This window comes from Rhinolophus hipposideros (genome assembly GCF_964194185.1).
Source record: "Rhinolophus hipposideros genome assembly, chromosome: 5".
Lineage (NCBI taxonomy): Eukaryota > Metazoa > Chordata > Mammalia > Chiroptera > Rhinolophidae > Rhinolophus > Rhinolophus hipposideros.
Window position 1 is genome coordinate 52,099,946 of NC_138051.1, and position 25,641 is coordinate 52,125,586.

Here is a 25,641-nt window from a genome sequence, read left to right on the forward strand (position 1 = left end):
CTAGTGTTTTTGGTTTTTTTAAAATTTATTGGGGTGACAATTGTAGTGAAATTACATAGATTTCAGGTGTACAATTCTGTATTACATCATCTATAAATCCCACTGTGTGTTCACCACCCAGAATCAGTTCTCCTTCCATCACCATATATTTGATTCCCCTTACCCTCATCTCCCTCGCCCTGCTCTAGTGTTTTTGATAATGCTCTGGAACACAAATTCCTCTATGGCCTGATTCAATTAAATTATTACCAGCTCTTAAGGGCTAAAGGATATATAAATACAGTAATTATGTGTGTGTTTATGCATATATGTATTATAATACGGAAGATGAGTAATTTAATGTTTTAAATGTCATTGCTTTTGGTGTGCTGTGCCACGATGTCACAAGCGGTAAGAGTTCTCCGTACACATGTTGCCCAAGTTGCAAGACCTTTTGAGACCCTGTTGGACTTTTGACTGCCTCCCTGTCATCCCTGATCTGATGGCCGCCTGATGGCCACAACCAGGAAATAGCTGCCCAAAGACGGGCAAAGGGAAAATTGGGAATGAGAACATTATTGGTTCATCCGTAATATAAAACATCAAGGATGAAATAGGAGAACTGATTCATTCCACATTCTTGTTTAACTGAAGTTATTGAGCATGCACACAGCTATGTTAGGACCATAGGGCTATCTTTCATGACTGGTTTTTAAAGAGACAAGAATGATGCATTTGATTCAACTATTTGCTGAAATAGCCATATTGCTTTCCCCCCTTCTTTATATATATATGTTACATATAAATATGTATTTACATATAATTTCAAACATAAAAATGTGCAAGTGTCACCATTTGTTAAATTTTTGTTCCATTTACTCTATTATTCTTTCATATATAAAATTTTCTTCTGAAACATTTGAGAGTAAGAATAACATAGTTTTTATAATAGCGTAAGAAAACCAGAGTTGATTTCACTAAGTATGTTTTCCGGTGGGAGGCTTTGATATCCACCCCTTCCAGCCTCGCTGCCCTCTCTGCCCCTTTATTTATAAAGGTACACAAGTGATATGTACTAGTGATAAAAAAAAAAATGGAGGCTCACTAGTCCCATCTCTGTTTTACTCTTTAGAGGTAACTAGTGTTAACAATTTGGTGTCTGTACTTTTAGGATTATCTCATACATAGTTATAAAAATAACAATTTATCATTGTAGTAATATAATGATTTGCAGCAGAATTACCTAACAGTGTGACTTTAATTTTACAAAGTATTATTCATATTATTCATATTTCCACATGATAATATATCATGGGCCTCCTTCCAATATGCACATAGATCTAGCCTACTTTTTAATTGGATATAGAGTATTCTGCTCCATGTATGTACCGTAATTTAATGTATTTAACCACTCTTGTATTAATGAAAATTTATGTGGTAGTATTTTTGTTTCCAAGTGAGACACAATGCTGAAGCCAAGCTATAGCTAGTGAAAATCATGAGCTATGAACTTCAGGATAATTTCGAGATCTTTCCGAATAACTTTTTCACACATATTCAGTCCCTTGAACAGCTTTGTAAAGATGGTGCAACTGGTCTGCTCTAGTGATACCTCACAGTTTCCACCCAGAAAACTTATCTTTGGATTGGAAAATAATGCCTTTCTATATTATTTTTGTATTTCATGGTATGTTAAAACCTCAGATTTACACAAAGATGATTTAAATAACATTTTGCTAAAAATTCGTGAACTCAAAAAAGAAGGGTCTGTATTTGGTCTCGTTTTTAACCATTATTTGTGAAATGGAGGTGATTTGTGAGGACTAAGTGAAATAACACATGTCAAGTATCTTGTACAGTGCATGGTATATAGTAAATAGGCCTTATATTTATTCATTCACAAATACTTATTGAGCCTGTACTCCCCGCAAGACAATGTGCTGGACAGTAGAGTTTTAGTGATGAAAAAGTTATCATCCCTCCTGACATGCAGTTTGTCTTTTATCTAGCAGGGAGACAGACGTGAAATAATTTACTGCAAAATAATTATTTAATTTCTCTAATGACTCAGATTATTTAGTTTGATTTTTCTTTGCTCACAGTTTTATTTCTTTGGGGTTAATACCTACAGAGGGTGCCAAAAATATATATACACATTTTAAGAAAGAAAAAAACTGTATTAAAATTGTAATACTCAATATATACCAATAACAAAAGATGAAATACAAGTCATGTGAATACGTTTTTTTGTCACCCCTGGTAGATCAAAAGGTACATAGAAATATATTCATCTTTCAAGATTTGGGATACATACTGCCAAGTTGCCCACTAGAAAGCTTGTAAAATTTGTTTTTCCACTTGCATTCTACAAACTCCAGTGTTGGGCTTTAACATTTAAAAAAGATTACCAGTGCAAAAGAACAGTGGCATAATTATTACTTTAATTTGTGTATATTTTATTATGAATATTGAAATTTTTGAATGCACATATGCAGTTTGTCAGATTGTTTTAAAATATTTTTTAGTGTTTTAAACATTTAAGCCAGTGTTTTAAAAAAAATCTGTCCTAATAAATTTTTTTCTGTTACTTCTAAAAAGAATTGTAGCATTTTAACAAAATAACTGAGCTAAATAAGTTGTTTAAGTTAGAGAAATTGTGAGGCAGTACCATGTGAGGACTTAAGAAGGGTGGAATAGTTGAACTCGGAACTTACTTTCTTCAGAGTCTACAATAAATTATATTTTCCAACATTTTTCTCAGTTTGCTCACCATTATTTCTTGCTCCCACCTCTTCTCTCTGAGTGCTTTTTTCTTCTGACTGAATTACATTTTTTAGTGACTCCTGTATGGGGTTGTGGGTGATACATTTCTTCATCTTTGTACGTCTGAAACTGTCTTTATCTTTATTTTGCACTTATTCTTGGATGGTAGGTTATTTTCCCTCAATTTTTAAAAGATATTTCTTCTCCATCATCTTGTGATATCTATTGTCTTCTGATATCTATTGTGTCCTGTCAGTCTTATAGTCAGTCTTTGGTAGGTTACCTGTCCTTCGCCTGAGTTATCTCACCATGCTCTATTTATTTTTACTTATCCCACTTTGTATTCATTAAATACTTTCAAGCTCATGTCTTTCCTCAGTTTTAGTTGTTGCCAGCACTCACACTTTAAATACTGCTTCTCTGTCATTCTCTCCATTTCCTTCTTCTGGAACTCCTCAATTCTTCCTTGACCTATGTTAGCATCTCTTTATTTGTCCTCCTTGTTTCTTAACTATTTTTCATGTTTTAAATCTGTCTTTGATGCATTCTGAGTGAACTGCTTGATACTACTCTCTAATTCACTAATTCTGTCTTCAGTTATGTCCAATCTGGAGTTTGTCAGGTCTATTAAGATATCTCATGTAGCAGAATACTCTATGTGTACTTTATTTCCAGGATTTCTAAGTTTTTTTTCTTGTCCACTATTCTACTTTCATCTCTGTCTGTTTTTGTTTACTAATTTAGAGTTCTCTTGATAGATGTTAATCTGTCTTTGATTTTTTTTTGGTATCGTAAACATATTTATTTTAAACTCATTTGATCCCAGTTTGTTTGGTTTTTATGTTTTCCATAGCTGGTAGAGCCCCACTAAAGCCTCTGGTTTCAGTTACCCTGTCATGAGTGGAGCCAGTTCTTGCCTCAGTGGCCCCGTGGGAACTAAAACTTCTTACTTTCAGATATAGAGCCCCAATAAACCTTCAGTACCAGCTGTAGCAAAACATGCTTTGCTCTATCTTCTGAACCATCCACTTTCCACTTTCTCCCATTCTTTTTTTAAGTGTCAGCAGTCTTCTAGAAGATGCTAGCATATTGGGTGTGACCATCTGTAAATCAGGCCTGACTTTTTCTCCTTCAGTCCACCTGGTCATCAAAAACTCAAGAAGCCATAGGTATGAGTTGAAGGAAAGCTGGCACCGTAGCAGGAGTAGATGCCATGGGAGTTGGGGCTCATGTAATTTACTTATGCCTTTAGGACCTGTTCAAGCCTGATATCAGTATATACCCCTTTCCCTCAAAGATGGAGTGCTGCTCAGTGCCCACCTTTATGGCTTGGTACTCATGATGGACTTCCCAGATTGCATGGTCACTTAATGTCCCATGGTGTGCCATCTCTACTATAGTCTATTAGCAAGCCAGCAGCTACTTCTTAAAGCATCAGTGATTGTTTTGGACCAGGGGATGAGTTTGCTCTAAGTCCTTAAAGATCCATTCTGTGACTCTCCTATTAGGGCTAGACAGAGGCTTCCTACACAACGTAGCTGCCACTAATACTTTGAGCACTACAGGAATCGTCAAGTTGGAAGTCCCAGAGGGGCAGAGCAGCTTTCACTGCAGCTTAGACCAGCTGCAGGGCTTTCCCCTGATCTGGACCCCACTCAGAGCATACAGCCTTACGGGTGATTTGGTAAAAGGTTAGGAGGAGCAGTTTCAAATGTGGTAGAAATTGCCTCTGAAATCCAAAGAGACCCCAAACTTGAAAGGGCAGAAGTGGGAGAGATTTCTGGTCAAGATGACAAAGTAGATAAATGCTGTGCTTGTAGCCTCTAATGATCACATCAAAATTATAACTAAACTACAGAACAACCATCACTGAGAATTGCCTGAAGTCTAGCTGAACAGAGATCCTACAACTAAGGACATACAGAAGAAGCCACATGGAGACTTGTAGGAGGGCCAGAGACATGGAAAGGGCTGGTACCACACCTATGTGTGGCAAATTAAAATGGGGAGGGATGTCTTGGCTGCAGAGGTTCCCCCTGAGAAGTGAGGGTTCCCAGCCCCATACCAGGCTCCCCAGCCCAGGGTTCCAGTGCCTGGAAAAGAAGTCTCCACAACTCTGTGAAAACCAACAGAGTGTGACAGAGTCCCAGATGTTCCTTTTTAAAGGGCCCCTACACAGACTTACTTGCTGATGGACTCAATTGCTCTGAGCTCCAGTGCTGGAGCAGCAGCTTGAAAAGTACCAGGGACATATGGGGAGGAACTGAATTGTCAGGCTCCAGGGTGAGGGCTGGAGGGGCAGCTTTCTCCCAGGAAGAAGTGCTAGCAGAAGCCATTCTTCCTTTGTTGAGCCCTCACTACTCCAAGCATGCAGATGTAGGCACCATATCTGAGTCTCTGTTAACCTGTGTGATACTGTTCCCCGCCCTCTGATTCCCCGAGACCCTACCCCACCCAACTTGCAGGCCCACTGAAGCCACTTCCAGTGGCTTATCCATACAAATGGCCTGTCTTGGCTAATGCTGAGGACTTTCCTAAAATCTCTCAACCCCACACAAACAGCATCTGGCTCAGTGTACCTCATACTTCTTGCTGAGCAGCTACAAGCCTGGCATTAGAGGAAGCCAGTCTCGATTTGAGGATTGGCCTCTCCCAGGCACCTTCAAGTCCAGCGCAGGTGGTGGCCATCTGTGGATTGTTTTGGGGCTCATTCTAGGTGGCCCCAGGCAGGCTGCAGCTGAACTCAGTGATTTCGAAGATAAGGTAGCAGTAAACACCTAATCAGAACAGCAAGAAGAAGAAAGAATCAAAACAAAAAACATTTAAGGAACCTCTGGGACGACATCAAGTATACCAACATTCGTATCAATGGAGTACCAGAAGGAGGAGATACAGAACAAGGACTTGAAAACCTATTTGAAGGAATAATGACTGAAAACTTCCCTAACCTGGTGAAGGAAATAGACATACAAGCCCAGGAAGCGCAGAGTCCCAAACAAGATGAACCCAAAGAGGCCCACACCAAGACATACCATAATTAAAATGCCAAAGTTTAATCCTAAAATTTATATGGAACCATAAAAGACCCTGAATAGCCATGGCAATCTTGAGAAATAAGAATAAAGTGGGAGGTATAATGATACCTGACTTCAAATTATACTACAAGTCTACAGTAATCAAAACAGCATGGTACTGGCATAAAAACAGACACATTGATCAATGGAACAGAATAGAGAGCCCAGAAATAAATCTACAACAATGGAAGCAAGAATTTACATTGGGGTAAAGACAGTCTGTTCAATAAATGGTGCTGGGAAACCTGGACAGACACATGCAAGAAAATGAAGCTGAACCACCTCCTTACACCGTATACAAGAATAAATTCAAAATGGATTAAAGACTTAAATGTAAGATCTGAAACCATAAAACTTCTAGAAGAAAATATAGGAAGTAAATTTGCAGGCATTACCCTTAGTAATATTTTTACTGATATTTCCTCTTAGGCAAGGGAAGTAAGAGAAAAAATAAACGTGGAATTACATCAAACTAAAGTTTTTTCACAGCAAAGGTAACCATCAATAAAACAAAAAGGCATCCTACTGAATAGGAGAAGATATTTGTCAATGATACATCTGATAAGGGGTTAATATCCAAAATTTATATAAAAAAACAAAACAACTCAACACCAAAAAGATAAATAACCCAATTAAAAAATGGGCAGAAAACATGAAGAGATTTTTCTAAAGAGGACATACAGATGGCAAACAGACATATGAAGAAATGCTCAACCTCACTATTAGAGAAATGCAAATAAAAACCACAATGAGATATCACCTCATGCCAGTCAGAATGGCTATCATCAATAAATCAACAAACAAACAGTGCTGGCGAGGATGTGGAGAAAAATGATCCCTCATGCACTGCTGGTGGGATTGCAGATTGGTGCAGCCACTATGGAAAACAGTATGGAGGTATCTCAAAAAACTGGAAATGGAACTACCTTATGACCCAGCAATTTCAGTCTTAGATATCTATCACAGAAATTCAAAACACTAATTTGAAAAAATGTATGCACCCCTATGTTTATTGTAGCACTATTCACGATAGCCAAGACATGGAAACAACTGAAATGCCCATTGGTAGATGACTGGATTAAGAAACTGTGGTACATTTATACAATGGAGTATTACTCGGCCATAAAGAAGAATGAAATCTTGCAACAATAGGGACGGACCTAGAGAATATTGTGCTAAGTCAGAGAAAGACAAATCCATATGTTCTCACTTACATATGGAATCTAAAGAATAGAATAAATGAAACAACTAATCAGAAACAGTCTCAGAAATATAGAAGAAAAACTGAGGGTTGCTAGATGGGAGGGAGGTGGGGATGAGGGAGAAGGTCAGAGGATTAGAAAGCACAATTGGTAAACACAAGGTTGCCATGGGATACAAAGACAATTTGGGGAATATAATCAACAATGTTGTAAAGATTTTTTAGGGTATCCGATGGACACTTGTCTTATTAGTGAGACCACTTTATGGACGGTGTAGATGCCTGACCACTGCGGTGTACACCTGAAGCTGAATAATAATGAATGTCAACTATAATTAAATACATACATATATAGTCAAAGGATGTAGAGTACAGTACAAGGAATAGAGTCAGTGGAACTGTAACAGCTATATACGATGTCAGAGGGGTAGTAGATTGGCGGAGAGGGGTTATCACTTTGTGAGGGGTATAAATATCTAACTATTACATTATTTTGTACACCTGAAACTAATAATTAAAAAAATTATTTTAAAAAATGTCACAGTTTGAAGACAGAGAGAATCTTAAAAGCAAGAGAAAAACCATTAATTACTTACAAGGGAGCTCCCATATGACTGTCAGCTAATTTCTCAACATAAACTTTGCAGGCCAGAGGGATTGGCAGGAAATATTCAAAGCGATGAAAAGCAAGGCCCTATAACCAAGATTCTTCTACCCAGCAAAGCTATTATTTAGAATTGAAAGACAGATAAAGAGCTCTTTTCTTCTCTTCCCAGAGAAGAAAAAGCTAAAGGAGTTCATCACCATCAAACAAGTATAACAAGGAATGTTAGACGGACTTAAGACAAAAAGCAAAGATAAAAAATATGAATAAAATGACAATAACTACATATCTATCAACAGTTATTTTCAATGTAAACGGATTAAATGATCCAATCAAAAACATAAGGTGGCTGAATGGATAAGAAAACAAGACCTTTACATACGCTGCCTACAAGAGGCTCACTTCAGATCAAAGACACACACAGACTGAAAGTAAAGGGATGGGAAAAAGCTACTTCATGAAAATGGAAACAACAAAAAAAGCTGGGGTAGCAACACTTATACCAGACAAAATGACTTTAAAATAAAGATTATAACAAGAGACAAGGACCCGGTAATCCCACCTCTGGATATTTATCCAAAGAAACCCAAAACACTACTTTGAAGGGACATGTATATTCATATGCATAAGACCTGACACAATAAACTGCATTGAAGAAAACGTAGGTACTAAACTTATGGACCTTGGGTTCAAAGAGCATTTTATGAATTTGACTCCAAAGGCAATGGAAGTAAAAACTAAAATAAACGAATGGGATTATATGAAAGTGAAAAGCTTCTGCACAGCAAAAGAAACTATTGACAAAATAATGAGGCAACCAACTGAATGGGAGAAGATTTTTGCAAACAGTTCCTCTGATAAGGGGCTAATATCCAAAATATACAAGGAACTCATGAAACTCAACAACAAAAAAACAAACAACCCAATTGAAAAATGGACAGAGGACCTGAAGAGACATTTCTTCAAAGAGGATATACAAATGGCAAATAGACATATGAAAAAATGCTCATCGCTAATCATCAGAGAAATGCAAATGAAAACCACAATGAGATATATTCATATGTTCATTGCAGCATTATTTACAATAGCCAAGGTGTGGAGGCCACCTGGGTGTCCATCAGTGGATAAATGGATAAAGAATAAGTAGTACATTTATACAATGGAATATTACTCAGCCATAAAAAGAATGTAATCTTGCCATCTGCAGTGACATGGATTGACCTACAGGGTATTGTGTTGAGTGAAATAAGTCAGACAGAGAAAGAGAAGTACCATATGATCTCACTTATAGGTGGAATCTAAAGAACAAAATAAAGAAAACAGAAACAAACTCATAGAGACAGAACATTTTGAGGATTGCCAGATGGGAAGGGGGTTGGGAAGATGGGTGAAGGGGGTAGAAGAGATTAAGTGGTACAAATAGGTAGTTACAAAATAGTCATGGGGATATAAAGTACAGCATAGGGAATATAGTCAATAATGTTGTAATAACTATGTATGGTGTCAGGTGGGTACGAGACCTAACAGAGAAATCACTTCATAAGTTATATAAATGTCTAATCACTATGTTGTACACCTGAAACTAATGTGATACCTTGTTTCCCCAAAAATAAGACCTAGCCGGACAATTGGCTCTAATGCATCTTTTGGAGCAAAAATTAATATAAGACCCGGTATTATATTATATTAAATTATATTAACTATATTAATTATATTATATTAATTGTATTATATTAATTATATTATATTTATATATTATATTATTTTCCCAGTCTTATATTACAGTAAAATAAGACTGGCTCTTATATTAATTTTGCTCCAAAAAACGCATTAGAGCTGATTGTTCGGCTAGATCTTATTTTCGGGGAAACACAGTATTGTATGTCCACTGTAATTGAAAAAAATTTAAATTATTTAAAACGAAAAGAAAGGACAGGGGTGGTACTGGAGAATGACGGACCACCTCCGGCACACTCTTAAGTGTTTTGTAATTGGGCCCTCACTGCATATGGGTTTGTATATGGCTTTGTATTCGTGAGCCTTGTAAAGCCTTTGCGCCTTTGATGGTTACATCTCTAGTCTTATTAAGCACATCCCTGTGGTTTAACTTAAAAACCACAATGAGGACAGCTCTCTGAATTCATATGATCCTCTGTTAAAAAGAATGACTCATAGTGCATTTTGTATTATTATAAGGAAGCCTTAGTGCTTGTTTTTAAACTTTAACGCGAATTAGCTTTGGTGTTTGCCTGGGCAGATGTGACGCCAGCATAGCCAGACTCTCCGCGGAACACAAAACGACCTATGAGGGGCTCCAACACTTGAACAAGGAACAGCAAGCTGCCAAACTTATCTTGGAGACGAAAATCAAAGATGCGGAGGGACAGGTATGACATATTTCAGGTAGCCATTTAAAAGTGTTAATTTGTTCTGAGCTAAGAATAACATGATATTAACTGTTTCTTATAGGAGAAACTACCATGTTTCCCCAAAAATAAGACCTAGCTGGACCATCAGCTCTAATGCGTCTTTTGGAGCAAAAATTAATATTAATATAAGACCCGGTCTTATTTTAATATAAGACCGGGTATAATATAATATAATATAATATAATATAATATAATATAATATAATATAACATAATATAATATAATATAATACCGGGTCTTACAATATAATATAACATAATACCAGGTCTTATATTAATTTTTGCTCCAAAAGATGCATTAGAGCTGATGGTCCGGCTAGGTCTTATTTTCGGGGAAACACGGTAGCTAGGGTACCCAGCATAAGCATCTCTTTTCTTTACTTCTTCCATCCTTCTAAGTCACTAGAGTGGTCCTTCTTTAGGATGGCAACCAAAATCCCACGATTTTTCGGTACACTGTTAATTTCAAAGATTCTTTCCCTTCATTCGTAAAACAATTAATATATTCCAGAAATTCTAAATTATAACTCCAAAACTGCTTCTTACACAGGTTAGTGATCAAGCAGTCTTTTACATGCCACTTGTTCCAGTTTTTGGTTCAGGAAATAGTTACTATATTCACTGGGACCCATCATACATTCTACCTAATCCCATAGTCTGTTTGTGGGGAAAAGATAGGACAAAGCTAGGGGGTATGCTGGCTAATGAATTTCAGAGTATTTCACCTTGAAATTCCAGATGAATTTCACAAAGCAAACTTCTTGGCATTTCACAGTTTGTTTTATGACCACTTAAAAGTTTCCCGGGCGGCTGGATGGCTCAGTTAGTTAGAGCGCGAGCTCTGAACAACAGGGTTGCTGGTTCGATTCCCACATGGGCCAGTGAACTGCGCCCTCCACAACTAGATTGAAGACAAGCATAACACTGAGCTGCCCGAGGGGCAGCTGGATGGCTCAGTTGTTTACAATGTGAGCTCTCAACAAGGTTGCTGGTTCAATTCCCACATGGGATGGTGGACTGTGCCCCCTGCAACTAAAAACTGAAAACGGCGACTGGACTTGGAGCTGAGCTGCACCCTCCACAACTAGATTGAAGGACAATGACTTGGAGCTGATGTGCCCGGGAGAAACACACTATTCCCCAATAAAAAATAAAATAAATGTGTATACATTAAAAAAAATTACCTTAAAAATAAAAGTTTCCCTTTGCCATAATAGGGCCTGTCTTTCTGTGACTTTCCCCAAGTATCGGCCCTACTACTCACTATTCTTCATTTGAAGAGAAACTATTCTAGTAAAATGGGATATCTGGTCAATTTATTGGATTACAAATACTGGTGTCCTCACTACATCCAATAAATATCTAAATCTACTTATGTAAAAAACACAGATATTATAAAACCATGAAAAAAAGAGAATAAAATGTCAAGTCCAATAATTTTTTTCAAAGAATGAGTAAGGATAGAATCATTACATCAGAAAATAGATGCTAAGGGAACATTAAGATTCTTGGTAGCCTAGCCACATAAAATAGATGTAGAAATCCATAAAAAGAGATATACTTTTTCTTTGTTCTGGATCTGATAAATACTTGTTCCAAGAATCATTAAGTAAGGAACATTGAAGATCATAATTTTTTGCAGAAAATAAAGACATTTCTTATAGCACTAGTTTTATGTTAAATGTTAGTAAAAAGACAAGGGAAAAATAGGTAGGCAGTGGGAGAAAGGAGTAGGAAGGATGTAGTTTACAAATTATATTTTCTGATGACTGAACAGTACGGAGGTAAATCTGGGAACTTAATGGATTTTGTAAGTGATAAGTATTCCAAATTCTCTGTGACCAGCAGCCACATTAATAGTAGAAATTTCACTGTGAAAAATGACTATATTTTGTGCCAGTAGGTGGAAATAGTGTTCCTGAGCAGGAACTGGACTAGCTCATCAGAGAACTGTAAAGTTTAGTGCTTCATGCATAATGAATATTTCGGCAGTGCCACTGGTCTTGATTTTTGATGGGTGTGTATGAAAGCAAACAGAAGGGGAAAGATAAAGTGAACTCCTAAATGAATGTATTAAATTAGATAGAATCATCATGCCATTTGACTACAATATTGCTTTCTAGGTGTTTTCTGAAATTACCTGTGAGAAGCTTTGATGTAATAATTTACAAGCCAAGTCTCTTTTTCAGATTTCTCAGCTTTTGAACAGAGTGGACTTGTCAATATCAGAGCAAAGCACCAAACTGAAAATGTCCCACAGAGATAGTAACCACCAGCTTCAACTTCTGGATACTAAGTAAGTAATCAGTTTATAAACATTTTTTTGGTAAAAGTTCTTTATGAGCTTATTCAACACTAGTTTTTTTCCTCTTTGTTTTTATCTATTGGACAAAGTGAAAACAATACTGGAAGTTCAAAGGAAAAATTTCCATGTAGCATGCTGTCACTTTACCTTCCTAATATTTGGTTTTAGTAATAATAGTTGGATAATAACTCATCTGTTGATTCAATAGATATTTATTGAGCACCGGCTGGGGTGCTGAGGATCAGTAATGAAGAAAAACAGACTCTGTTCTTATCCTTGTGGAGTTTATAATCTAGGCATTGGATGAGCGTTGATCAAACAATGACTAAAATAAGAGTTTGCTATGTTATTACTAATGTAGAAAAGTGCTTTGAAAGAAAGGTACATAGTTGTGGTAGACTGAATAATGGCCCCCCAAATATTACCACGTCCTAACCCCCGTGAGTATGACATCTTACATGGCAAAAAGGAACTTTGCATATGTCATTGAGATTTTTAAATCGGTAGATTGTCTTGGGTTGTTTGGGTAAACCCGATGTAACCCTTAGAGTCCCTATAAGAGGGAGGCAGGAAGATCATAGTCAAGAAAAAAGGCAATGTGACGTGGAAGCAGAGATTGGAGTGATGTGCTTTGAAGATGGAGGAAGGGGCCACAAGCTTTGCAAGCTGGAAAAGGCAAGAAAATGATTCTCCTTTCAGAGTCCCCAGAAGGAACCACCCCTGCTCACACCTTGACTTTCGTCCAATGAAACTGATTTCAGACCTCTGGTGTGCAGAACTATAAGAGAATAAATGTGTTGTTTTAAGCCACCAAGTTGGTGGTAAGTTGTCACAGCAGCCACAGGAAACTAATACAGTGGTGCTATGAGAATGAATCACAGAGGCCTGGTTGTAGGCCTTTCTGAGGAGGCGATGTTATTTGAAGTAAGAGCTGAAGAATGAATGAAATTCACTAGGTAAAAAGAACACAGGGGATGAAATAGCCTATCTTGGGAGAAATGTGGCATAAAGAAACTGCAAGATGGCAAAGGTGGCTAGAACAGAGATGTGAGGCTGGAGAGGACAGAGGCCAGCTGGTAGGGCCTACCAGGCCACAGTCTAGACTTTGTGTTTCTCTCTTTGGTGCAATAAGGAGCCATTGCAAGATTTTAAGCAGATGAAGTGGTATAATCAGATACATGTTATTTTTTCATTGGCCTTGTTTGCACTTGGAAATGGATCACAAGGAGCCAAAGCAGCGGTGGAAATATCAGGGAGCACTGTTGCAACACGGGGGAGAGGTCTGCACCAGGGTGATTTTAAGTTAGCGGGTTAGTGCAGTATAATTTGTTACACTTTCACATTTTGTTATGGTGACATTTTAAACTACACTTGCCCCCAGTGAAACTCATCTATCAGAAAACCATACACTTTTTCCTGTTGTGAAGCTTCGTGAGTTTCGCATATTCCTGCCAGAGCAGAGCCTGCAGTGACTACGTCTGTATCTGTGTGTGTACTTGTGTGTGTGTATACACACATATATGTGTACTTAATTTAATTTTTAAAGATGACTTCAGTATGGAACTTCGTTAGAGACTTGTGGAAAGTTGAAATCAATCATTCTCCAGGCTCTTATATCTCATTACCTCCACATTTAATGCTGTTTCAGGGTTGTTGCCAGTTTAACAGGAATTCTCTTAACGAAAACCATGTTTCTTTTCCTCTAATTATCATATTTATATAATTATTGAGTTATGTCACCATTTCTCATAGATCCTACAAGCTGGCCAACCAAGTACAGAAAGATCGCTCCAATCCTCTTCCCTCCATCACATGGGAAGAAAATAAACATCTTAGTAGTTTTTCTTCTGTGAATTATTGCCTTAGGAGGTATTACCGTGTTTCCCCGAAAATAAGACCTAACCAGAAAATAAGCCCTAGCATGATTTTTCAGGGTGCTCGTAATATAAAATGAGCCCTACCATATTTCCCCGAAAATAAGACTGGGTCTTATATTAATTTTTGCTCCAAAAGACGCATTAGGGCTTATTTTATATTACGAGCATTCTGAAAAATCTTGCTAGTGCTTATTTTCCAGTTAGGTCTTATTTTTGGGGAAACACGGTACTAGTCAGGAGACATGAACATCTTTATTTTTCTTCCTACAATTTGAAGTTTAGAAGCCTACACACAAAGGCTGTTCACAGAGGAAAGGAGACAAAGCCTGGGGCCTATGTGAGGTAGAAAGCGACCCAAAAGGTGAAACCTGGTTGGATTAACTAGGAAAAATCCCATCCTATTTAGAGATCATAAGGAAACTTACCTGTCTAAATCTTGGCTCTGGGTAGAGGAGTGAAAGTTATTTCTTGAAAATTCAGGACCACAACACCACCTTTAGATGGATTTAGAACTAGAATTCACATTACCCAAGTCACTTGAAGAAACCTACAGTGGATACTTATCTTAGAAAGATACTGATTTGGTAGTGGCCTGAGATGCCTAGCAGAAGCAAATGCAAATCTTCAGTCTTCAAGTCTTCTCACAGACAGATGAAATACTAAGGAACATGAATTTACAATCAAATATTGTAAAACAATACAAGGAGAAAAGCCACATAAGTGATAGAGTCAGGAGAAACAACAAAAAGCAGAATCAGACTGCTGAATATTGCATATATAAGAATTATTGGATAAAATAAGTATATAAATGTATGCATATGTATTCACACACACACACACACATTTTGAAAGTATGTCTAAGAGATGAGAAATTATCAAAATGACCAGTCAGAATTGAAAAACAACCAAATAGAACTTTTACAAAATATAATAATTGACAATAAAAGCTTGTCACACCTCTGACCACACCTGATAGGGAGTCTGAACAGTGGCCCCAGGTAGCCTTGGAGCCCAGCCTGTGGCCCCATTTGATGGTTGAGAACAGCCTGCAGCTTTGCCCAGGCATGGAACCGAGCCAACAACCCTGCTTAAAAGCAGAACATGGCCTGTGACCCTACCTAACCAGGGATCCCAGAAAATAACTCCACCTGATCCCAGAGCACATCCTCCAGCCCCACCCAGTTACAAGGTACAGCTGGTGGCCCCACCAGACCAGGGAGTCTGGCCAGTGACTTCACTGAACAGTGAAGCACAATCAGCAGCCTGTTCACTTGTGGAGTATAGCTTGAGGTCCTGAATGATCCTGAATCCCAGCCTGCAGCTCTGCCTGAACCTGGAGTCCAGCCAGTGGCAACATCTGGCTGGGAAGCAGAGCTTGGGGCCCCACATGATCATGCGCATTTGCACAGCCGAGCCTGCTGTTGTTCATGAATTTGGAGCCTAGCCAGTGGCAACATCTGGCCAGGAAGCAGTTTGGGGCCCCACCTGATCAAGTGCAGTTGTGGAGCCCACCTTGTAGTCCTGCCCAATCATGGAGTCCAACCAGCAGCATCACTTTGCCAGGGAATACAACCTGCAACCACACCCAGGCAGAGGTAATTGCAGAGCCTAGTAGTTAGAGGCTCACTTGACTATGCTTCACTTGGCTACTGGCTCCACTAGCCAGTACCCCTACCTAGCCAGGTAACCCAGCCAGTGGTCCCCACTACCTCATAGCATGGACAGCATTCCTGACCGACTAGAGACCTAACACGTATAGAGAAGATTTGACCCATCAGGAGCAGAATACACATTCTGAAGTGCACACAGGACATTCTCTAGGGTAGATCTTATATTAGGCCACAAAACAAGTCTTAACAAATTAAAGAAGATTGAAATCAAACCAAGTATCGTTTTTTGACCACAATAGTATACAACTAGAAATCAATAACAAGAGGAAAACTGGAAAATTGACAAATATGTGGAAATTAACCCATTCCTAAATAATCAATGTGTCAAAAAAGCTCAAGAGGGAAATAAAAACTTGAAATAAATGAAAATGGAAATGCAACATACCAAAACTTATGGGATGCGGCAAAGGCAATTCTGTGAGGAAAGTTTACAGAGATAAATGACTACATTATGAAAAAAGAAAGATCTCGAGTAAACAATCTAACTTTATACCTCAAGGTACTAGAAAAAGAATAAGAAACTCATCTTAAAGATAGCAGAAAGAAGGAAATAAAGAATAAAGTAGAAATAAATTAAATAGAGAATAGAAAAACAATGGGAAAAAATAAGCAAAACTAATTGCTGATTTTTTGAAAGATAAACCAAATAGACAAAACTTGAGCTAGACTAACCAAGAAAAAAAGAAAGAGAACTCAAATATATAAAATTATAAATAAAAGAGGAGACATGACAGATAATACCACAGAAATACAAGGGATCATAAGACACTACTATGAACAATCATAAGTTGTTCATGGGTAAATTCTATCAAACATTTTAAAAATGATTAATGGCAATCGTTTTCAAACAAGTTCAAAAAATAGAAGAGGAGGGAACATTTTCAAACTCATTTTATGAAGCCGATATTACCCTGATACTAACGCCACAGACAAACACAAGAAAACATCCCTGATGAACACAGATGCAAAAATTCATAATACCTCGTAAGCTATATAAATATTTAATCAGTGTATTGTACACCTGAAATTGATACAAAATAATACTGAATGTCAACTATAATTGGAAAATTAAAAGGGGGGAAAAAGGTGCAGGGGAGTGAGAGGTGCAAATTTCCAGGTATGAAACAAATAAGTCATGGGGATGTAATGTACAGCATAGGGAATATAGTCAATAATATCATGATAATGTGGTATGGTGTCAGATGGTTGCTGGATCACTTCTTTAAATATATAGTGTTGAATAACTTTGGTATACACCTGAAACTAATATGATATTGTATGTTAGCTACATTTTAAGAGAAATCTTAAAAATAAGCGCAAAATCCATGAAGAAAAAAAAAGATATTCAAATTAGAGAAAAAGAAGTAAAATTATCCCTGTTTGCAGATGACATGAACTTATATGTAGAAAACCCGATAGAGTGTACCAAAAAAAATGTTAGAATAAATGAATTTAGTAAAGCTGTCATGATCTGTGGTCAGTCTCCCTGGTCAGGCATGGCTGCAGACTGAGCTCCACAGTCAAGCGAAGCTACTGGCTTGGCTTCCTGTCCAGGTAAGGCCCAAAAGCTTTGTTTTTAATGATACAACCAAGAAGTTGTACTTATCACTTCTTCATGTGTCCCATTGCCCAACTTCGCAATATGACCACACCTAGCTGCAAGGGAGGCTAGGAAATGTAGCCTCTGGCTAGACAGCCATGTACTCGGTCCACATTTGAGGATTTCTTAATAGGGAAGAAGAGGAAAACAGGTATTGCAGATAATTAGGGGCTTCTACTACAATGGGTGTTCATTTTATTATTTTTTTAAGTTACATATGTTCTTTTGTACCTTTTTTACATTTCAAAATAAAAATAATTAAAAAAGTAATTAAGGGAAGGCAGCAAGTGTGAAGTGTTATTTTAATGAATTTGGAGAGGGAGAGGACTAGAGGAATAGAGGGTTATGTTTTTTCTTTCACTTTTAGTTTTGATTGCAATAGGGAATATCTGCATGCAGCAAGAACAATTTGGAGAACATAAGAGAGAAAGGGATCCACGGGGAAGAGCCCAGGGAAAGAGGGAAGCCTGGATGGGAACTGAGACACTATGTCCTCTGAGCTGGGAGCACTGAGAACTCTCTGAACTACAAAAATTAGCACCTGACGTGGCTCAGTGTCACTGTGTGACTCCTCAGTGCCCACACTGTCAGCTCTTCATGGGTAGGAAGTATTATCAGTTGCTTTTTATCTGTTGTATATATTCTTTCCCTCCCCACCCCTTCCCATTTTAGCGTTAAATGTAATTTTAAGAAAAAGTAAGTATGTAATTCTGAGTGAGCTGAGTTTAACGCTGACATATTAATGAGAATTTTGATAGTTGTAGCCTGAGGTTGTTTGATGTCATTTTAAAATTGTTTTACATTTAACTTGCAAACTTTCTTATTTCAGATTTAAAGGTTCAGTTGAGGAACTCAGTAACCAGATTTTATCTGCACGAAATTGGTTGCAACAGGAACAAGAACGGATAGAAAAAGAACTTTTACAGAAAATTGATCAGCTTTCCTTGGTTGTTAAGGAAAATAATGTAGGTATTAATGTTTAGTAATAACACGTTAAAATTATTTGGTGTGGGTCTGCAATGTTTGAGTAATACCTAGTATCTAGTAACTTACCATTGATTTATTTAGCACCACATTAATCTGTTTAATTGTGTCTTGCGTTAGAACCCATTTCCATGGTTCATATTACTTCTTTGTATTTGTTATAAAGAGATGGAGCACTTTGACTTATTTTAATTAACAAAGGCTAAAGAGAAAATTTCAATATTTTCAGCTAAGATGAAGTAAAGTCAAGACCTTAATGAGCCAAATAGTCCATCTGCTTTTCTAAATAAAACTGACAATTACAAACTTCATCCTAGCTTGTTTTTAATTTCATCATCTGGTAAAAACAGCGTTGACTAGGTACCCCTCCCTCAGGCCCCTCAATCACACTATAATCACGGTGCAACATGTAAAAGAGAATCCACCGTTTTCTTTTCCATCTTCGTTCTCCTTTTACTCCACTCACCCATAGAACTTAGATTTGCAGAACTGCTCAAAAACCGTATCAAGAAAGCCTTGCATATGTAATATTCAAAATCAGTAGACTCTGAAACTAGTACTTGGCTGGCACATGTTTTGGTTTAGTTATTAATATTTAGCCTGACCATCTCCCTCTCCCTTCTCTTTCCTTGCACTGCTTCCTCCTGTGGGACTTCGAAGGACAAGCGATGGTGCAGTTTGCATCTCTGGCTCTGCTTTCTCAACACCCAGCTGTTGAATTGCAGATGCATAGAACAGCATCAGGAGAGCTTTGTCTTGCCCACTGTCACCTTGGTGTTTACAGTCCTGGCCTCCAAAGCTCACCTGTCGGCATGGATTCCCATAAAAATGAAGCATGGTGGAAAATAAAGGAAAGAAAATATTTAATATTTCAAATATTTCTTCAGGTGTCCGCCATATTTTTATCAGATCTACTGATTGATTTACTTAGATTCATACTACTGTATATTTAGGCCTGGGTCTTTGGATTACTGTTATTTGTCCATGTGAATTGGTTTAATAACTAACAGTAAACCCCATGGTATTGGTGGCTTTAATAGGATAGAAGCTTATTTCTCTTTCACATAGAAGATGTCTGGGTGTAGGGATTACAGGGCTGATGTGGTAGTTTGTCAGTCCTCAGCCACCCAGGAGCCTTCTGACTCAACTCTGCCCGTCCCAAAGAGTGACCCTCGTCCTCACAGTTCAACATGTCTGAATTCCAGGAACAGAAGAAAGAAGGAAAGGGCAAAGATATGCCCCAGCTGTCTTTTAACTTTTCCTGGAAGCGGCCACATCTACTTATACTTATGTCTCATTGGCCACAAGTTAATCATATGCCTACCCCCAACTCAGGAGACATAGAAAATGTAGTCTTTATTCCGGGTGACCTTATACCCAGTTAAAAATCAGGGGTCCCTTATGGAAGAAATGGAGAATGGACATTAGGGTGACCAACAAGCAACCTCTGTGATTCTCTTTCCTGCAGTCTGTTGTTAAATGACCTTATAACTGATGCAAATGAAATACAGTCTTACTTTTTAGAGTAATCAGTGCGATTCTTATCATGGATCTCAGGGAGCCAGTGAAAGGGACATGGAGAAGAAGCTCAGCCATATGTCAGCCAGACTTGACAAAATAGAAGAGAGTCACAAGAAGCATATGGAAGTGCAGAGAACAAAACAAGAAGAGGAGAAGGTGCACGGGCGAATCAGCAAGCTGGAGTTACAGATGAGTGAGTCCATGAAGGAAATGAAAGCAGAAGTTGATGCTGGTAGGCCAAAAAGAAAACAGCTCTCGTGGTTTATTTCGTCTTTGATCTAAAAAGCAACTACTTAGTATTCCCCTACAACTGCCCATGAACCTGGCTAATGGTAATATCAGTGAGATGTCCTTAGGTGAGTTTCTGCGTAGCTGTGCTGTATTGAACTAAAGCATTGTTTCAATTCCATGTACATGAAGAGCCACCACGAGAGACAGGTAAACAAAACGAAAATTGCTTAGCTTGCAACTGTGCACTTTAGTGCCATTCGCGATTCTTTCCGTTCGTAGCCAAGGTCAATATGTCTCAGAAATAAGCACATATCTTTGAGAGGCTTTTGAAGGCTTTATTGTATACTGTTGGCATGATACCACAATGACAACGAATGGTTTTCCTTTACTTAGACATCAACAGGCCCATTAATTCACACTTGTTTAGAAGAAAATGTTAGAACTGATTTCAACTTCTGAAGCACTGCCACATAAAGGAGGGATTAGATACACACTCTGAGTCAGGAATACAGAACTGGAGCCAATCAGTGTAAGTTAACCAAAGACAGATCTTAACTCAATATGAGGCAGAAGTATTGCAGGTCCTTGAATAATGTCATTTTATTCAACATCGTTTTGTTACAACATTGATGAGATGCCATGGGAACTTAGCTCGTGTTTATGTCAGTTAGCCTATGGTAAAATTGGTTTTGTTGTAGTCATTTTGCTTCAAGTTGCAGAACCTATTGATGACATTAAATGGGGACTTACTGTATCCTCAATTAACAGGTCCTGAAAAGACACTGGTGGCTTTGTGAACTGAAAACTCTTTGTTAGTAAAGTATTCAAATGGAGGCTGGTTGATAGTGGTCAGGAAAGAAAAGACAGTTTTGTAGTGTGAGAAGGGGGACAAAATTATTTCCTAGCTCCTTCCAATTTCCATAATTTTCTTCTATGGAATTGTGGTATTTTGGCCACATGGAGATAAAAATAGTTATTTATCCCAAGGATAATTTTGTTGTTATCATCAAACATTTATTATTTTATTTAAATAGAAGCCACAATTAAATTTATGAATTGAAGACCTTATAAGTATAAAAATGAATTTTCTTTCTTGGTCTTTTAGGCTACTAGAACATGGTGTTTAATTTCATCCATGTTTAACTTTGCATCATTTCCTGAGTGAATTTATTATCATTTATTCAACACTGAGGTTTTTAACATTTAGTACCTCATAAGAAATGCATATGAACATTTTTTAAATTAAAAATATTTATTTTTTATTACACAATTAATACATTTCTTAATAAAAAAACGTAAAGCACCAAAAATTTTTTAAAAATACCTTCTTTCACCCAGAGGTCATTTTTATGTATATCTTTGTATACATATAGGCTATATGCTTTTTCAAATGAAGATTCATGTTATACATGCTGATTTGTAACCTTCTCTTTTATTTAGTAATATGTGTATCTTTTCATTCAATAACAACAGTATTTTTAATTAGTAATGTTTATACTTCTTTTTCATGAACTGCCACATAAAGAAAATTTTATGAGAGAAAATTCTAAATTTACTAATGAAGACAAGACGTTTCAAAAATTTATTTTATAAACCAATATAAATACAGAATAATATAAATACAGAATAATATAAAATGCTCTTTTGAGGGGGAACTTTTTTCTTTTTTATCTTTTTTATTTTAAAATAATTTCAAATTTAGAAAAACTGTAAGGACAGTCCAAAAACTCTATTTATCTTATCTTTCCTCTAGGTTAACCAATTGTTAACATTTGGGAAATTTGCCTAACCTCGTGTGTGTGTGTGTGTGTGTGTGTGTGTGTGTGTGTGTGTGTGTGTAATTTTTTTTACTAAATCATTTGGGAGTACATTTCAGAAATTATGATGCCCTTTTACCTCTTTATTATTTCAAACTATATACTCTAAGAACAAGAACGTTCTCTTAATTATAGTACAGTGTAATATCTATGAAATGTTTTTCAATGTTCAGTTTTCAACTTTTTCAATTGTTTCCTTTATAGGACCTTCCCTGATTTAGGTTCTAATCCAGAATCACACGTTATATTTAATTAGCGCTCTTCTTTATTTAGTCTCATTTAATCTGAATCAGTTCCTCAGTGATATTGACATCATCAAAAATACAGGCCAGGATTTTGTGGAATGTCTCACAGTTTGGGTCTGTTTGCTTCCTCTCAATTAGATTCAGGTTGTAGGTTTTGGACAGAAATGACACAGAAGTGATGTGTCCTTCTCAGGAAACTTTTTCAGGAACTACCTGATGTTAGTTTCTCCCAGTACTGGTGAAGTTAGCTTGGTTAAAGTGTAACTGCCAGATTTCTCCAAAAAGGAATAGGTAGGGAGATACTTTGAAGCTATGTAACTATTCAGTTTCCCATCAAACTTTTACTCCAGTACTTTTAGCATCTGTTAATAATTTTTGCCCAAATCAACTATTACTACATGCGGTAGAGTTTGATACAGCATTGTTTTATTAATATTAACTCTTGTGAAATTTACCTCTTCTTAAAGGATTTACAGCCATCTATGAAAGCATAGGATCCCTCAGGCAAGTTCTTGAAGCCAAGATGAAGCTGGACAAGGACCAGCTACAAAAGCAAATCCAACAGATGCAGAAGCTGGAAGCTCCCATGTGAAGGGAGTTGGGACAAGGACCTCAGCGGTGGTTCTGGGAGCTCGATACGTCTGTAGCCAGGCTTTTGTGGCATTCGGGATTGTTCTAGTCATGGCGTGCATGTGCCAGGAAATGTGTATTCGTAGGCCTAAATGTTTACCTTGAATCTTGAAAACACTCAAAGTATTAAGTACAATTTTGACCACTTTATTCCACTTCTCTAAGTTCAGATTTGGAAAGGCCTTTATCCCCTTCATGTTATGAATGAAAAGACATAATTTTCCTTCAAAGCTTGATGCTCTAGCCAAGATTTTACATTTTGAAAAATGTCATGGTGATTTTTTTAAATTAAGAAACTAATGAATTATCACAGAAATGTGTTGCTCCTCACCCTAAAGAAAGAGGACGTCCTGATAGATTAGAATTCAACCTTTGAGTCCATATTTGGATTTTGTTATTGTTGTCTGTGCATTTCTTATATTGGTTATCTTCTTATAAATCTTCCGTCTTTTGGAGGGAGAACGGACTCAACATTTGGGAAAAAAACCTCACCACTTACGTAATGAAAACAGTTTAAAAACTGAGAACTGCCATATAGATTACAAATTAAAATGGAAACTTCAGACAATTATTTAGATAATGCAAGGCACAATATTTACATCAACCACCTAGTTAAACCAGGTTTTAATATTGAAAACGTTTTTCAATTATCCACAGCCTGTTTAGTGATAGCCATATATTTAATAATGAAATGGTGGTTAACAGTTTGTTTATTGCACAATTAATTGTTCATCAATCATAATAGAATGTAAGAATTTTTCAGGCTTTATGACCTCCTCTCTAAATGTTTCCAAAATTAGCACAAAGTGCTAAGGTTTATATATACTTACTGTATTCTTGTGCCTTGGTTTTATCACGTTAATGCACTGTACCCTATAAAAGTTTTGCAGACAAAATAGAAGGCATGATAATACATCAGAATTATGATGTAAAAATGGGATCCTATGTATTTTTTAAATTCTAAAAATTTTATCACTGTTAAGACATTAGTCATTCAGTATTATTAACAAAATAGAAATTCATACTTTTGTATGGACAGAGAATCAAATTGATATTGTATTTATAACACTGTCAGGAAACTTTCATTTTGAGCAACTTTAGAGACCCTGGGTGTTTTATTTTCATTCGCCATATTTGATTAGTCATTGAAAATTGGCACCAGTGCTGTTTGTTCACCTATGTATGTAAGAACTGATAGTGAGACACATGCCGTTTTAACCTGTGAGGGTGCCCAGGAGAAAGGAAACAGAAATACTTTTAAAATTTTAAAAACTTTTTTGTTGTTGTTTGCTGAGGACTCAGGAAAAATTAAAGCATTTTCTATTTTTAGGATAAATCATAAATGAAATATCTAACTGGCTATTACTGTTTACCCGTATAAAATATGCTGCTAAAGTACATACTATCTTACCCTCAATAGCTTGACAAAATTGTTTTTTAATTTGGAATGGAGTATTCATTTAAGGAATATGTCATCCGATACGTACTTCCTTATTTCGTCACAAATCTTTGCATCTCTATATAGGAAGACTATTTCCACTAAACAGTAAAAAAAAAAAAAAAAAAGGCTAACTCTCTTTTGCAATCAGAAAGTGAATTTCTTTTTGTGATAGAGTCACCGTGTTTAGTTCATGTTTAAGCACAAGCCACAGCACAGAGAGCCACGGCCCCTCCAGCATTGCTCTCCTCTGCGGTCTCTGAAAAGGAAGAATCAGCACCAGTGACACCTGGGAAGAGGGGAACAGAGGACACCTGCTGGACTCAGGTAGAGGGCGTGAGGTGAGCAGGTGACGCTTGGCTGTCCGCTGAATTGCTCAGGTGCTTCTGATGCTGCCAACTCCACATCATGAGCCCTGGCAGGGGTTCTCCACCGCGGCTACATGTTGCAATCCCCTGGGGAGTTCCAAAAGCTATTGGTGCCTGGGCTGCTCCCCAGGCCAACTAAGTCAGAACCTCTGGGAGGTGGGACACAGGCATCAGTACGATCATGGGCCCCTGGGTGATTCACGCACTGGGGAGGTTGTGAGCCACCACGCTACAGTGTACTCTTATCACCAAAGTTTAAATGAGAATCAGCTTCCGTGTTCTTTCCTTTACCAGAAATTTGCAATAAAAAAGAATAAAATTTCCAAATGTATGTGATGCATGATTTTTAAAATCCTTTTAATATGAGGCGAACATTTCAGAAAAGGCCATAGGAAGTGCTCCTCTTACCTTTCTATGGAAAGCCTGTGGTGGTTGAAATAATGTGCTCCAGGTCCTCCTGGCAGACCTGCTATGGACTGGGAAGTCATGGGAGCTGCTCCATCTGTGGGTCCCTGAGGCTCCTGGGCCCCTTCTTGGCTCTGGAATAAGGCCAGATGTAGTTCTTAGTGTGTGCTGTGTGCCCATGCTGCCACCTTGGGGTGTGCTAACTCATTTCATTATAATTACAATGAGTTGGGTTAAGTACTCTTCATACTCCATTTTACAGATGAGAAAACCGAGTCACCTAAAGGTTAAGCAGCTTGCCCCATATCCTGCAGCTTGTAAGTGGGAGGCAAGATTCAAACCAGGCAGACCATTTCCGCAGCCTAGGCACCTAACCAGCACACTCTTCTACCTCTAAAGATATATCCTTGCTTCCACATAACTCTCACTAGACAGGCCATCAGCTGCAGCCCCGTGTCTACATGGCCTTATAGTTCTGCCAACTGAGTTCCTTTGCTTTTT

General features: G+C 37.5%; 1 protein-coding gene across 4 annotated transcripts in view; it reads left to right on the top strand.

Annotated features, from left to right (window-relative positions):
* Window positions 1-25,065, top strand: part of FAM81A (family with sequence similarity 81 member A) — a 63,497-nt gene extending 38,432 nt beyond the window's left edge. For 2 of the 4 annotated variants that reach the window (XM_081050061.1, XM_081050062.1), the window contains exons 5-9: window positions 9,879-10,008; window positions 12,239-12,345; window positions 18,331-18,466; window positions 20,043-20,238; window positions 22,767-25,065. In XM_081050061.1, coding sequence (XP_080906187.1) covers window positions 9,879-10,008; window positions 12,239-12,345; window positions 18,331-18,466; window positions 20,043-20,238; window positions 22,767-22,891 — 694 coding nt within the window. In that variant the 3' untranslated portion in view covers window positions 22,892-25,065. The remainder of the gene's footprint in view (window positions 1-9,878; window positions 10,009-12,238; window positions 12,346-18,330; window positions 18,467-20,042; window positions 20,239-22,766) is intronic. The other 2 variants (XM_081050063.1, XM_081050064.1) reach the window with 1 other exon arrangement.
* The last annotated feature ends 576 nt before the right edge of the window (window positions 25,066-25,641 follow it).